The sequence below is a fragment of the Panthera onca genome, chromosome B4 (assembly GCF_046562875.1).
Source record: "Panthera onca isolate mPanOnc1 chromosome B4, mPanOnc1 haplotype 2, whole genome shotgun sequence".
NCBI lineage: Eukaryota > Metazoa > Chordata > Mammalia > Carnivora > Felidae > Panthera > Panthera onca.
Genome location: NC_138345.1, coordinates 123,331,898 through 123,345,870, shown reverse-complemented (window position 1 = coordinate 123,345,870; position 13,973 = coordinate 123,331,898). Strand labels below are relative to the sequence as shown.

The 13,973-nt window shown below is 47.8% G+C and overlaps 1 protein-coding gene across 1 annotated transcript in view; it reads right to left on the bottom strand.

Annotated features, from left to right (window-relative positions):
- The window catches only part of STAB2 (stabilin 2), a 164,291-nt gene that overhangs the window by 39,159 nt on the left and 111,159 nt on the right, over nt 1–13,973 (bottom strand). Inside the window, exons 40-46 of the mRNA XM_060656580.3 lie at nt 12,358–12,403; nt 11,452–11,528; nt 9,118–9,243; nt 7,108–7,181; nt 4,772–4,843; nt 1,289–1,408; nt 321–368 (exon numbers count right to left, since the gene is read on the bottom strand). Of these exons, the coding sequence (XP_060512563.3) occupies nt 321–368; nt 1,289–1,408; nt 4,772–4,843; nt 7,108–7,181; nt 9,118–9,243; nt 11,452–11,528; nt 12,358–12,403 (563 nt within the window). The remainder of the gene's footprint in view (nt 1–320; nt 369–1,288; nt 1,409–4,771; nt 4,844–7,107; nt 7,182–9,117; nt 9,244–11,451; nt 11,529–12,357; nt 12,404–13,973) is intronic.

Genomic DNA, 13,973 nt, shown 5'->3' with positions numbered 1-13,973 from the left:
CTGAGCTACCCGGGTGCCCCTTATTCGTTTATATTTTTATCTTTTATTTTTCAATATATCTGGAACTTATCCCAATGCATGATGTGCATAAAGACCTAACTTAATATTTTCACCCAGAGTTAACCAATTGCCCCAGGAATGCTTCTTTCCTCTGGTGTGATGGCAGTTTTTGCATGCAGTACATTCTTCTATGTAGAATGGGCCAGAAACCCACGTTCCCAGACTTTCTTCTCCCTTCACTGACTCCAGAGGCTACAGTTTCTCTGTATCTGGCTGGAGACCCAACTCCTACAGCTACAGACAGACACACATGTTCTTACCAGCAGCTGGAAGAAGTACTGGGATGTTTTTGGGTTCTTGGGAAGCTCCTGGAAACAAAGATAGAGGAGGGTCACTTCATGTCTTGGGTTCCACGCAAGATCAATTCAAGGTTGTCGCAGGACAATTTCTGTAAGTTTGAGAGTCTTTACCACACTTTCAGCTGGAAATCTGCCCTCATGGGTCTTCTTTTTCAAGCCCCACCTACAGGCTTCCCACCGATGTTCAGAACGACTATGGGAACATGCTGTGAGTTCCAAAACCTTGCTGAAGTCACCATCTGATTTATCAAAGAAAGGTCTAGCCATTTCCAAAAGCAGTTAAGGTTTAGAAGCACTTTTTAAAGTTCAAATATTAAAAAAAAAAAACCAACCAGTTATAGGTTTATGGAAGATTTAATTCCTCCATTAACAAGCATATTTGATTAGCCAGAATGCTCTAGTCCCTCTTTAAGCCAAATAACAGAATGTTCACCTTATAAAGGGGCAGAACTCTACAAGTATCATTGCTCCTCATCCGCTATGGCCAGTACAGATGCCTGTGGGTGTGCACACACACATATGTTCCAATGGCACCCACATCAAGGTAATGCCTTTGAGTTTCTGTGTGCTCCACACGTGTTACATACATGACATCGGCTAACAACCCAATGGGGTTGGTACCATTAGAATTTTTTTTCTTACAGATTAGAAAGCTGATGCATAGGGAGGTAATGTAATTGCCTAATGTCTCATTACTGATTGACAGAGTTGAATTCATACCCAGGTGCTTCTGACTCCAGAACTCATCGATGTGAGGATTTTCATGGGTAGATACAATCTCTTTCCATTGCCAATTTATATAAAAGCAGGCTTTCACATCTTTGTAGAGCTTTACAAGTTACAAAACTCTTGCACAGCCCTTAGGGACCTGGATTCCTAGCACAGCGAGGCAAGTCGGGTTCGCTCTATGGAAACAGGCCTTTCGTTACCTGATAGATGTTGCCGCGGCAGGTGATCCCATCCCCGATGTAGTTTGGCTTGCAATTACATGTCCTTTCTCCTTGTCCAGTGTGATTGCAGATGGCAAATTCACTACATCCGCCATTTTTCTGGTAAAATTTCCAAGGGGTGGGGGGTAAGAGTCAGCCCGGTTCGCTTGCCAGGTCTGCCAATATTCACAAAGCAATTCTGTACTGAAATGTATTTTTGTACCCACCTTCTAACTGACTGGTTTGCATTATTGCCCTTCTCCTGAACTTGCCTATTAACTCCCTATAGTAAGAGCCATGTATTCACCCAGCCACGTATCCCAAGAGGGCGAGTCCAACCGAGCAGATCTCCAGCTGTAAACGGACAAGCCCAGAGGTGCCAAATGGAAACTTTCTCAGCACATGGAGGTTGACTAGAAAGGGACCAATCTTGCCCGACAGTTCCCAGCTTTAGGCTTAAATCCTGATCTCATAATGGCCAGGTAATAGTCATCAGCTAGAAGGCAGTTGGTATAAAAGAGATAGAACACACTGTCCTTGTCCACAAAGAGCTTAAAAACTGTGGAAGATGGGACAGAGACCTAAAAATGGAAACAAAGCAAAGTTCAATTCAAAGCCAACATCCATAGGAACACCAAGAAGGAGTCTGCAGCCTAAGCAGTTTCTAAGTGGGGAAAGAATGTGAGCTTAGGAAAAAGAACCCCGATGGGGTTGAGCAAAGAAGGAGGTCAACAGACTTAACGGTCGGCTATAAAATCTTCCTTCCCTCTAATGCTTGTTCCCAGAGCCTTAGTGGAGCATGATATTTGGGCCCAGGAGGGACTTCCTGTCTGTCCCAGATTCCTGCCTCAAGCTGACACAGCTCAGTGAGCTCTTCAAGACCAGTTGCCGTCTCTTAAGGGCCCTGGATCTACCCTGGATTTTACCGTCCCGATACCCGGCCTGCTGTAAGAGCACCAAGACAAACCCCCTCTTGTGCCACTTTCCTGCTTCTCTCTGTCAACAAGTCTACACGCTCTAGGTTCCCTCTTACCTCACGGACATTCCCTTCCTTGCTGATCTGACCCCATACCCACCCCTTCCTGCCCTCACAAACCCTTCCTGGTGCCTTCTGAAACTCACCACCATTAACAAACTCCCAGCAGTCTCCAGAAAACTCTCTCCGCCTCTTACCGAAGACGTGTCTGTCTCCCGCAAACGCTGCTCCCCCGCACCCCTCAAGCAAAGCTGTTTTCGTGGCCTGGGGCTGGGGTAGTGTCTTTCCTACTGAGCTTCCAAACTACTTCTACTGCCTCATCCTTCACAGACCCCAGCTCCCTGAGAACACACGGAATCCACGATGGCCCGTTTCTTTGGTCCTGGCGGTGGCGCCTGGATCACCAGCTTTCCCTCCACACCCGTGGCCATGCTTGGTGGCGTGAACGTCTCTGTCAGTGGCCTCCATCTGCACCCTGCGTCTGCCACCACCCCTTGGCCACCCTTGGCTTCGTCTCCACGTTAAAGTGGACCCCTCCCGAGGCTCTCCCTCAAGCATCCTGCTCTCTCTGACCACCAGCTTTCATCATCTCAACTCCCCTCTTCTAATGCTGCAGCTCCAGCCTCCTTTGACCCACAGGGGCCTCCCCTCCTTCCAGCTGCTTCTCTCTCACCCACCTGCCCAGTGCAGTTGGCCCCTGCTCCTAGCTTTGTGCCGGCACAGCGGCTGACACAACGGCTTGGTAAACCACTGCCTCTGGGCCGGCCCTGACTCGGGGGGCACTGCGGGACAAAGTCACACGTGTGTGATGTCTGCACCTGCCTTCAGAGCTATCACATCGGTGCTCATCCAGAGAGCAACTTTTCTCTCTCTGGGGAAGACAGTTCACACCTTCACTCCTCCCTCCAACTCTCAACCACTGCCCCTCACTCTTAGCTGATGGGCTCACCTCGTACCTCATGGAGACGCAGACACCCCACCTTCCCTCCCTGACGTTCACCACCTGCCTGCACCTGGTCACCAACCCTACTTTCCTTACTTAACAAATGAACTAACAGCTGACGGTCTGACTAGTCATTTGCACACGAGGTGTCTGTCTCTTCCCCCTCAGTGTAAACTCTTTAAGGGAAGAGACTTCACTGCTTGGTCACTGATGAATTCCCAGTGCCTAAAATGGTGCCTGGGAGCCGGGGAGCTGCTGTGAGAGGTTTCCTACTGGATATGTAGAAATGCAAGCCGTCTCTGTCCTCACGGGACTAAGAATTTATTTAGAGCGATCAGACGCATTTTTAAGCTAGTTCACAGTAAGGGCTCCACACAGCATGTGCCCACGAGTGACTCACTAACTGACTGGCTCACTAACGAACGAACTGATCGGCTAATGATCTACCTGACTAACAGCCTGACTGACCAACTACCTGCCTACCTACCACTGGCCCTGCTCCTTCCTGGGGCTCACCTGTGGGCTCTGGGGCCCTTTCTCCTCATCCACTCCTGTACCCTCCTCCTGGAACATTCCACCTTCTCTCCTTCAGTATCAGTTTCCTTCTCTCTCTTGGACTGTACTCATCAGCGTAAAAGCATGCCTTAACACTCATCTTGCAAGAAAACAAACTTTTGTTCTTGAAAGGATCCAGTGGGTGGTGGCAGTCATGGGTGCAGTGGCCAAGAGTTAACGACTCTTGTACCTGACTGTCAGGCGCACGGAGGTTCATTGCATTAGTTGCCAAGACAAGGTGGCCATTGAAAAAACCAGGTGGAAATGGTCCTTGAAGAGTTGCTGTGCAAATAAAGCTGCATGGGTCTGCTTGTGACAGCTCCATGCCCCAGCACCCTGTTTTCTGCAATCATTTCATGTGAGGACATGTTCTCCTGAGGCATTTGCCAGATCGACACAAGGGGACAATCGGGATGAAGCTCAGAGAGGAAGGGCTTTAACTATGTGGCATCTGGGCTGTTCTTACACCCACAGCTGGAGGCTCCGGGTGGGCAGTGATATGAATAAGGGAAGTACGATGCATAGACAGCACTTCCTCTGGGGCTGACCGCTTCGTGGGAGGAACAAGAACCCCTGAAGTGGTCAAGGGTGCAGACTTTGAGTAAGACAGACACGGATTCAAGTTCTGCCTGTGCCGTTTGCTTGCTCTGTACCTAAAAGGTATGCTCATGTCCTAAGCCCTTGTATCTGTGCATGTGACCTCGTTTAGAGAAAGAGTCTTTGCGGATGTAATTAAGGACCTTGAGAGGAGAGCATCCTGGATGAGGCAGGTCGGCCTTAAGTCTGCGGTAGTTTTTAGTAGAAGAGGAGAAGACACCAGCACAGAGGTGAGGACAGAGGCAGAGAATGGAGTTTCTCCAGCTACAACTGGAACCTGAGGGGAAAATATGCCCCAGGGCCCACAAGCGGCCTCTGCATGTGGCCTCCTTGATGCGCCGTCCCCCGCAAGGCAGGTAGGAGGCACCCCAGGCCGGACGTCTCCAGGCCTCGGCCACGGAGCCCTACTCACGGTTAAGCAGGTGTTGATGAACGTGCAGACCTTCCCATCGCCAGTGTACTTGGGCAAACAGTTACACACTGCCTGTCCAGGGAGGGGAGGAAAACGGGTTATTTCACAGAGAGATTCTGCTGGCTCTCACGCTCCGGGTCTATGGTGGTCACGGTGACGTCACAAGGGTCTATATGTGATATTGGCAAGTTCTATCCTACGATGGTAATTGTCATCCTATGTTTAGCGCACTCGGCACATTTCACTCTAGCACTGGGATCTCCTACGGAGCCTGACTTTGCTGCCAAGAGACTTCATTTATTTATTTATTTATTTATTTATTTTTATAAATTTTTTTTTTAACATTTATTTATTTTTGAGACAGAGAGAGACAGAGCATGAACGGGGGAGGGTCAGAGAGAGGGAGACACAGAATTTGAAACAGGCTCCAGGCTCTGAGCCATCAGCCCAGAGCCCGACGTGGGGCTTGAACCCACAGACAGTGAGATCGTGACCTGAGCCGAAGTCGGACGCTTAACCGACTGAGCCACCCAGGCGCCCCTACTTCATTTATTTTTTTTAACACATTCTTACCTTATTTGGTCCTTTGCCTTCTTGGCACTCGCCCCTTCTGTCGCTTGGGTTGGTAAAAGCTCGGGTGCAAGGAGGCTAAGCCATGACCCACTCCCATTCACACGGAGACCTTGTGCCTCTCCACCCAGGCTCAGCCCCAAGGCACCGGCGCTGGGAGATGCTGGAGGGGGGCTTTGGCCTCACATGGGTGGCCCATGTGAAAACAATCAGTCAGACCCACTGTTTGGCCAACGATGTCAGTGGGGGCTCCAACTTGAGGGAGGGGACACTGTCCATGGGAAGCTGGGGACTGTTTAGTTCACCCCCATTTCCCCGGTGCTCTGCTCAGGAACAAGGGCACAGGAGCAGGCAGGGTTAAAACCCAGCTACGCTCTAGTTACCTAGTTCTGCGCCCAGAAGGAAGGTCACTTGCTCCTAATGTGTCCACCAGAGGGGCGGCTTTTCTTTTCCAATCCACCCAGGCCACATAGCAGAGGTGGCTCTGGTCTGATGTCTGCTTGTTAGAGCCTGGACTCACTGACAGGGTCAGCCAGGGCCAAATGGCAGATTTTCACTCCTCTGCCTCTTCCTTTCTTCTGGGTCCTGACCTTGACCCAAACTGTTACCAAGACACCCACCAGCTGCCCCTCCTGGGCTTAGGTTCTGTCCCAGAGATCAACCCTGGGTCCCTCTCACTGCCTTCTAGGTCTGGAGAAGGACTTGTAGACACTCTGAGCACCAAAATGCTTCTAGGTTTTCCTTTCTCCATATGTGGTTTGAAATAAGAGCTCTGCTGAACCCTAAAACGTGTCTAAGGTAGCCAAATACTGCCTGTTCTGGTTTTCACCAAGACTATATGTGTAAACACACACACACACACACACACACACACACACACACACACACACAATTCTTTCAAATAAGGGTATTGTTTCCCCCTTAGTTTTGGGCTCTTTAGGCACCTGCTTGTTCTAATCATTGGGAGAACTGGCACTGAGGTTGCAGCCTAAACAAGGTTGATAGAATATTCCATGGGACTTCACTTCATCATCCAGTATCTGATGTATATAATTTCCTGACTATTGTGCTTGTTTGGGCTGCAAAACTCACTGTGTTAGGGAGTATGTGATTAGCAGAGGGCCTAAAAACATTATCTTTTTAAAAAATTAATTATTTTAAGCATATTTATTTGTTTCAAGAGAGACACAGGCAGCGCAAGATGGGGAGGAGCAGAGAGAGAGGGAGAGAGAGAGAATCCCAAGCAGGCTCCGTGCTGCCAGTGCAGGGCCCGACGTGGGGCTTGAACTCATGAAACCACAAGATTGTGACCTGAGCTGAAACCAAGAGTCAGACACTTCACGAGCTGAGCCACCCAGGCGCCCCTAAAAGCGTTATCTTATGCTGTGGCACATGCATTTCAAGGCCTCAAGCCAAAGAAGATGATGCCTCAGCTTTCTAGGCATCAGAAAGCTGAAAGGAGAGCATCATCGGAAACTTTCTAGGTGAGTCTGGAACCATGTGGTGTTTGCAGATGTCTACCCCTCCCCACTCAGGAAGCCCCTTCTCCCAAGAACCCCCTGGTCCCCTCACAGCCACCATTTCTTATTCCCAAAGACTGGCCTCTTTAGGGAGTCTTTCAGAATTCCCCCCTAAAATATTGGTTTTATGCTGCTGGTGCCCATAGGTCTGTTCTCAACCCCTTTCCCTCAGGTGTGGGTCTGAAGATCCAGGAATTTGCTCCTAGGAAAACTTAGGACCCTGTGTGGGGGCGGGGCTGAGCTCACCTGGTTGGGTCCCGTCTGTGTGCACTCTGCGTTCTTGTGACAGCCACCGTTGTTCTCCAAACATGGGTTGATTTCTTTAAAACAAAAAGCCAGAACCTGGCATGAAAATCCAGCCTCCTTTTCCAATCAAGACATCTTGAGGAACCAGGCAGGATGGCTAACTGGACAAGGGGAGCAGGTGTCAAAGTGTGATTCAGTTTTGTGACAGCTCTGTGGCAGAAGTAAGCCAGCGGGGAAGGTACCAGATGTGGCTTCTCAGAATCAGCCCCTGTGGGCTGGGGCTGTGCCAGCAGGGGCCTCATCTATGGGCGAGCTTCTGTCCCGCTATTGAGTGAATACGAGCATTTGCAGCCAGGGACTTGAAACAACAGAATCTTGGATCCAATCCAACACGCTAGGAAGGAAGAGAGTTAGGAATGAAACAGTCGCTTGTAACTCTCATCATAAAATTGGTTCAGCAGATTCTAAATTTAGAAGGACATTTTGATGAGGACCAGGATATTTGCTTGGTGTTAAAGCATCTCCCTATTGGTGGCTTATTAGTAGCAATGGGGGAGAAAGTAACTGTACAGTGGAGAAATCAGACAACACCTTGACTGCGTGGTCAAAATTAACGTCACAAAAGAGAGGCAGCTGGAAATCGTGAGCCTCCTGTGTGATAGCCTGAGAAGGATGCGATATCACTCCTGTGATATCGAGTCTAGAATGCACAGTCTCAATATAATCATGGAAAAACATCAGACAAACCCCAAAGGAAGGACATGCTATGAAAAAAAGTTGGGGTGGTGGCCTATATTCTTCCAAAATGTCAATGCCATAAATGACAAAGTGAGGCTGGGGAGCCATCCCTGATTTGAGGAGACTAACACATAGCAGCTCAATACGATGCCCACCCTTAAACTACTTCCTGCACTTGAGGAAAAAAGCCAGAACAGTATGTAATTGGGTCAGGGGACAAAATTAGAATACAAATGGTAATTAGACAAAAGTAGTATATTAATGGTAAATTTGGGGCACCTGGGTGGCTCAGTCAGTTAAACGTCTGGCTCTTGATTTCAGCTCAGGTCATGAGTTCACGGCTGTGAGATCAAGCCCTGCCTCAGGCTCTGCACTGAGCACGGAGCCTTCTTAGAATTCTCTATCCCTTCCCCCGCTTTCTCTCTCTCTCTCTCTCAAAATAAATAAACATTTAAAACAATAGTAAATTGACTGAAGTTGGTAACTGCAGTGGCTATGTAAGAACTTATCCTCATTCTCAGATATGTCCAAGTATTTAAGGATAACGGGAGTATGAAAAAAGTCTACTCTCGAATGGTTTAGGAAAAAGAGGTACATATATAAAGAGAACAAATGATAATGCAAGTGAAGCAAGATGTTTGCAATAGTGAATCCAGGTAAAGAGCGAGTGGGTCTTCTTTTATACTATTCTTGCAATACTTTGGTGTGAATGTATTTTTTTACAACTAAAATGTTAAAAGTCAGACAGCATACGATGGTATACCTTTAATAGTAGAACAGTGTATAGCCATTAAGATAATGATTTGGAGAAACACTTACTTTCTGGGAGTGCTGTTCTTTTGTATTGCTAAGCATAGTAAGTATTATGTATCATAAGACAGAACTGTTGTTTAAACAAGTAGGTGCATCCATAGCAAATGAAGTGATACGACCATAGGAGAGTGGTTATTTCTAGAATCCACCCCCCCCAACATATATGCATTCTCTAATTTATCTACAGTGAGAATGTGTTATTGTATAAGAAAGGAACTAATAAATGTTACAAAATTCAGTCAGCACCGTCATGCTTAATTGGAAAAAGTGTCTCCTTTTTTTTCCTTCCCAAGCGATTTTTGGACATCACACACCTTCATACCCCTGTGGTCACCTTTACACACCTCATACGTTCCTGCACAGACTGTTCCAACAGTGGCACGTCCTAATAATAGGATCACTTACCGGGGCTCTGACCGTAAAGCCACTGCCACCGGACAGGTGAAGGATGGTACCCACCTAGACACACGATGCCGTCGCCTGTATAGCCTGCCTTGCACACACACACCCGGCTTCCTGGAGTGGTTCTTTTACAGTCAGCCTTGGCAGAGCAACCTCCATTGCTGGTCTCACAGGCATTGATGGCTACAGAAGGGAGACGCGACACAGAGCCCAGCCGGGGAGAGAGGGGGGAAAAAAAACAGCGATGCATTCTTTACTTGCGTGAGAAATGGAAGCTACTTCAAAATGCCGGGCACTGGATTAAGTACGGATAATTCAAAAGAACGCAGAGCATCGGATGTCTTCACTGGTGGATTCTACCAAACATTTAAAGAAGAATAAATACCAATTTTCCCAAGCTCTTCCAAAAACTAGAAGAGGAGAGAAGACTTCCCAGTTCATTTTATGAGGGCTGATACCAAAACCAGACAGAGCCATCTCAAGGAAACTCTATACATCAATATCCCTCACAGGTATAAAAACAAAGATCCTCAAGAAAATACTTGTCAATCAAATTCGGCAAGAAGAACAATACACCATAACTAAGTGGGACTTATGCAGGAGTGCAAGGTGGTTTAACATTTAAAAATCAGTTAATGTACTACAGCCTATCAATCGAATTAAAGACAAATCCACTTGTTCCTTCCTCAATAGAAGGAACAAAAGCATTTGATAATATTCAATATCTTTAGTAATTTTTTTTTTAACGTTTATTTATTTTTGAGACAGAGAGAGACAGAGCATGAACGGGGGAGGGGCAGAGAGAGAGGGAGACACAGAATCGGAAGCAGGCTCCAGGCTCTGAGCCATCAGCCCAGAGCCCGACGCGGGGCTCGAACCCACGGACCGTGAGATCGTGACCTGAGCTGAAGTCGGACGCTCAACCGACTGAGCCACCCAGGCGCCCCTTCAATATCTTTAATAATAAAAGCTCAACAGGCAAAGAATATAAGGAAACTTCCTCAACCTGATAAAGGGCGTCTATGTATGGAATAGAACTGGGGGTCCAGAAATAAACCCATACATCCAAAGTCAATTGATTTTCCACAAAGGTGCCAAGACATTTCAATGGGGGAGAGAAGAGTCTTTTCAATGAATGATATGGAGACAAATGGATATTCACCCACAGAAGAAGAATTTGGACTTCAACCTCACAACATGTACACAAAGTGGATCAAGACCTAGATCCACTTGGAGTCCCACGGTGTGATTTTGGACAAGCTGCTCAGTGAATCTGAACCTTAGGGTCCACCTGTTGAGGTTTGTTTGCAGGTTTGGAGACTCCCATCTGGTAACATACATGAAAGTGTTACAGAAATGTGGGTTGCTCTCCTATAACCCTGCTTTTGCTATTTCCTAAAAACAGAGGGCAAGAAAAATATTCCAGTTATTTGCTCCTCCCAGCTGTTTTCACGGGCATACTGTGCACATCTTACCGCAGGAAACATCTGGGACCAGGGTCAGGGTGCCTGCACGCTGGGAGAACCCCCTGGGGTAAGACGGTCTAGAAGACAGGTTGGTATGTTCATTGTTCACCACAACCTGGACTGAAGGCTGTCTGGACAAGGTGCTCGAGAGAAATATGATGCTAAGCGTTTCCAGTTTTCTAGCACCAAATATATGGTGGGCACCTTAAGAGTATTAGATCCCATTTACCGAGTGCTCTGTGCAAAGGCTGTTCTAAGCACCTCACCGTTATTAATCTCGTTCTCACCAAAGGGTCCAGGGAGGGAGATTCTCTTACTGACCACAACTTACAGATGGGAAAATGATGCAAAGAGCAGTCAAGCAACTTTCCCAAGGTAATACAAGCTATAAGAACTTAGACTCAAACCCGGGAGAGTCTGGTGTGGGGCTGTTTTAAATTCTGCCTCATTCTGCCATTTCACAGAGAGGTTGTTTGGTCCCCAAACCACTCTGCAAGGGACACAGTTTTATGTTCACTTTATAAGTGAGCTAAGGGGGCTCAGAGCAAATAAGAGACCCATCCAAAGCTGTGTGGGTAGTAGGAGGAAGAACCAGGACTCGGGTCCCTGTCTGTCCCATTCCAGAGTCCCCATGCCTGGGTCACATGCTAGGTCAATCAAGCTGGTGTTTTCAAAGTTCCCCAGGTGACTTCAGTTGTGGTCAAGGCTGTGAACGGCTGTTTGGAGAAGAGAACAGGTACGATTGTCCCATGCATTCCTAACCCAACACATGCCCCAACCGCTAACAGCAGTTTTCTCGCCCAGGGGGCCTGGTCGGCTGCCCTGTTACATCCAGGGCAGGAGCAGTGGTTGGTGGTGGCAGAATGGTACAGTCTGCAGGACTTGTGCCACCCTTGTAACCCCCAGCGGTCCCCTCCTCGCTTGCCTGTGCAGACTGTTCCATTCCCTTGGAATCCTGCTGCACATCTGCATGAGGCCGTCCCGTCCGGATTGAGAAGGCAGCTGCAACAAGAAATGGCAAGCGCTGTTTGTGGGGAAAGAATACAGAACATCCACCCATTGTGTCCCCAGCGTTCTGGCTCCTGCCCCCTGCTTCACTCAGAGGTCTTGCCTAAGGCTCGGAAGGAGAGTCCCTGCCCAGCACGGCTCTGGACAGGCGGCCGAAACTGCAGAGAGTACATGGGTGGGCATCGGCCCGGGATGAGGACAGCCAGCAATCTTTAGAGGGACACTTATGTCCTCGGAGCCGTGCTTCCCACATTACTTCTCATAACCTACACGCTATCCAGTAGCCCTAACCCGTAGATGTTATTATTTCCATTTATGAACGGAGAAACTGGGGCTTAGAAGCGTAATTGACTCCAGGTCATGCACACAATGAAAATGACAGAGGCTGATCTGAATTCAGGTCTAAGTCCAGTTACTGGGCCAATTAGTTAAGCCATCACGCCCCTCTGGGAGTTCGGAGTATGACGTTGAAGTATGAACACATAAGGCTTCGCTGTGAATGGGGAGTAAGGTTTGACGGCAGTCAGGGGCACTGGGCTCCCTCGGCCTCTATGAAAGGGCCCCTGTGGCTTGAACTGGGGGCAGCAGCTGGCTTTTTTGCCGATATGCCAGGTAACTCAGGTGGCAGCTTGTTTCAAAGGCTGGATGTGGCAAGTTGATGGTGGCCTTTTCAGAGAGATTTTTCCTTTCATACTTAAATTCATCATAAGTCTTCAGAAAGGGTCTCAGCAAGCTATTACCCTGAAGACAGGGCCTGATGTGGACACTCCTAGAAAAGAACCCTCTTTCCATCCCTTCCAGAGAAAAGCTCAGCGGTACGTACTTGGCGCTGGTGTGGCATATCCCATTGCAGTCGTCTTTGGTGATCTCTGCAAAAGAGAACCAAATGCTGGCTCAGTCCTTTCTTACTAAACCTAACTCGGGAGCTTTCTTTGAGTACTTACTGCCCAGAAAAGATTTAATTCCTCAGAAGTAATGATATGCATCATGTGAGCTACGTAAAACTGTATGAGCTTATAAATCCTTGTTTTGCCTTGGCTGCCAGGAAGCTCAGCACCAAATCTGAAGGCTGAATATACTGATGGAGTGTCTATTGTATGCCAGGCTGCAAGGAGAGTAAAACACAGTATCCTCCATCAGGGTCTGGAGGTTGATGCATGTTCCTCTCTGGGGCCTGATTTTTCTACTCTTATTTCTATTTCCTGTGTTCTTTATTCTTTCTAGTTTTTCATCATTTTATTATGGAGTGAAATAAACAAGCAAAGCTTAATTATAACTAATATTAAAAGGCTTTTTTTCCTTTTTTCAAAAAAGATTATATTTTGGGGGTGCCAGGGTGGCTCAGTTGGTTAAGTGTCCAACTTCAGCTCAGATCATGATCTCACGGTTTGTGAGTTCAAGCCCCACATCGGGCTCTGTGCTGACAGCTCAGGGACTGGAACCTGCTTCAGATTCTGTGTCTCCCTCTCTCTCTGGCCCTCCCCCGCTCACGCTCTCTCTCTCTCTCTCTCAAAAATAAACATTAAAAATTTTCTTTTTAAATTTTATTTTTAAGTAATCTCTGCACCCAACATGGGGCTTGAAGTCAGAACCCTGAGATCAAGAGTTGCTTGCTCTATGAATGAGCTAGCCCGGCACCCCACCCCCCCTTCTTTTGTATTTGCAAAAATAGCCCAGGGACAGGCATATAGCAAGGTACCTATTATCTATTAGCTGAATTAATTCCTAAAATTCCTGGAATAGCATGGGCTTTCGTTCTTGGATGCTCAGTTACCAGATATTTCTCAGCAGGGGAGGATCCAGAAAGAAATCATTAGCAATGAAGAAAGAGTACCCTTTGGGGAGGATGCCCACGTTAACAGCCGTTGGGATAGAATCTTATTAGAGCTGGCCGAGTCACACAGAAGGTCCTGCAGCGGAGACCTGACTGCAAAAGATGTCTGTTTTGTGTCAGGCGGAATCTTGACAGGCTCCAAGGTGCTAAATGGGTACAATGCAATTTTGTGCTGTTATGGATGCTCTTCCTTGAGCCTGGAAGTCTGTGATCTCTCCATTCTCTGTCTACTGAAATCCCAGTCATCTTTTAGGTCCTCCTCTCTGAAACATGCTCTAAACCTTTGAGCCAACTTCAGTTAATAGGGGTGGCTACACGGCGTGCTCTTTTGAGACGGAGGTGGCACCCCTCTCTGGCCTCAGTGATGCCTGCCAGGCGCTTGGGAGTGGGGAGTTTGCACGTGAACAGAGGAGTTTTCTTCCTGGCTCCAGTCTAGAGGCTCTTTCCTCTGTGCTCTCATACTACTATTTTTTGAACACTCTTGACCACTTATTTCCATTTCTAGGCCGGAAGCTGCGTGCGCACGATGTGCACTGAGACCCGGCTGGAAAACTGGGTGAGTGCCAGTCGGTGAATAGCCTTGTACTCTACCCTGCTAAGGTGTG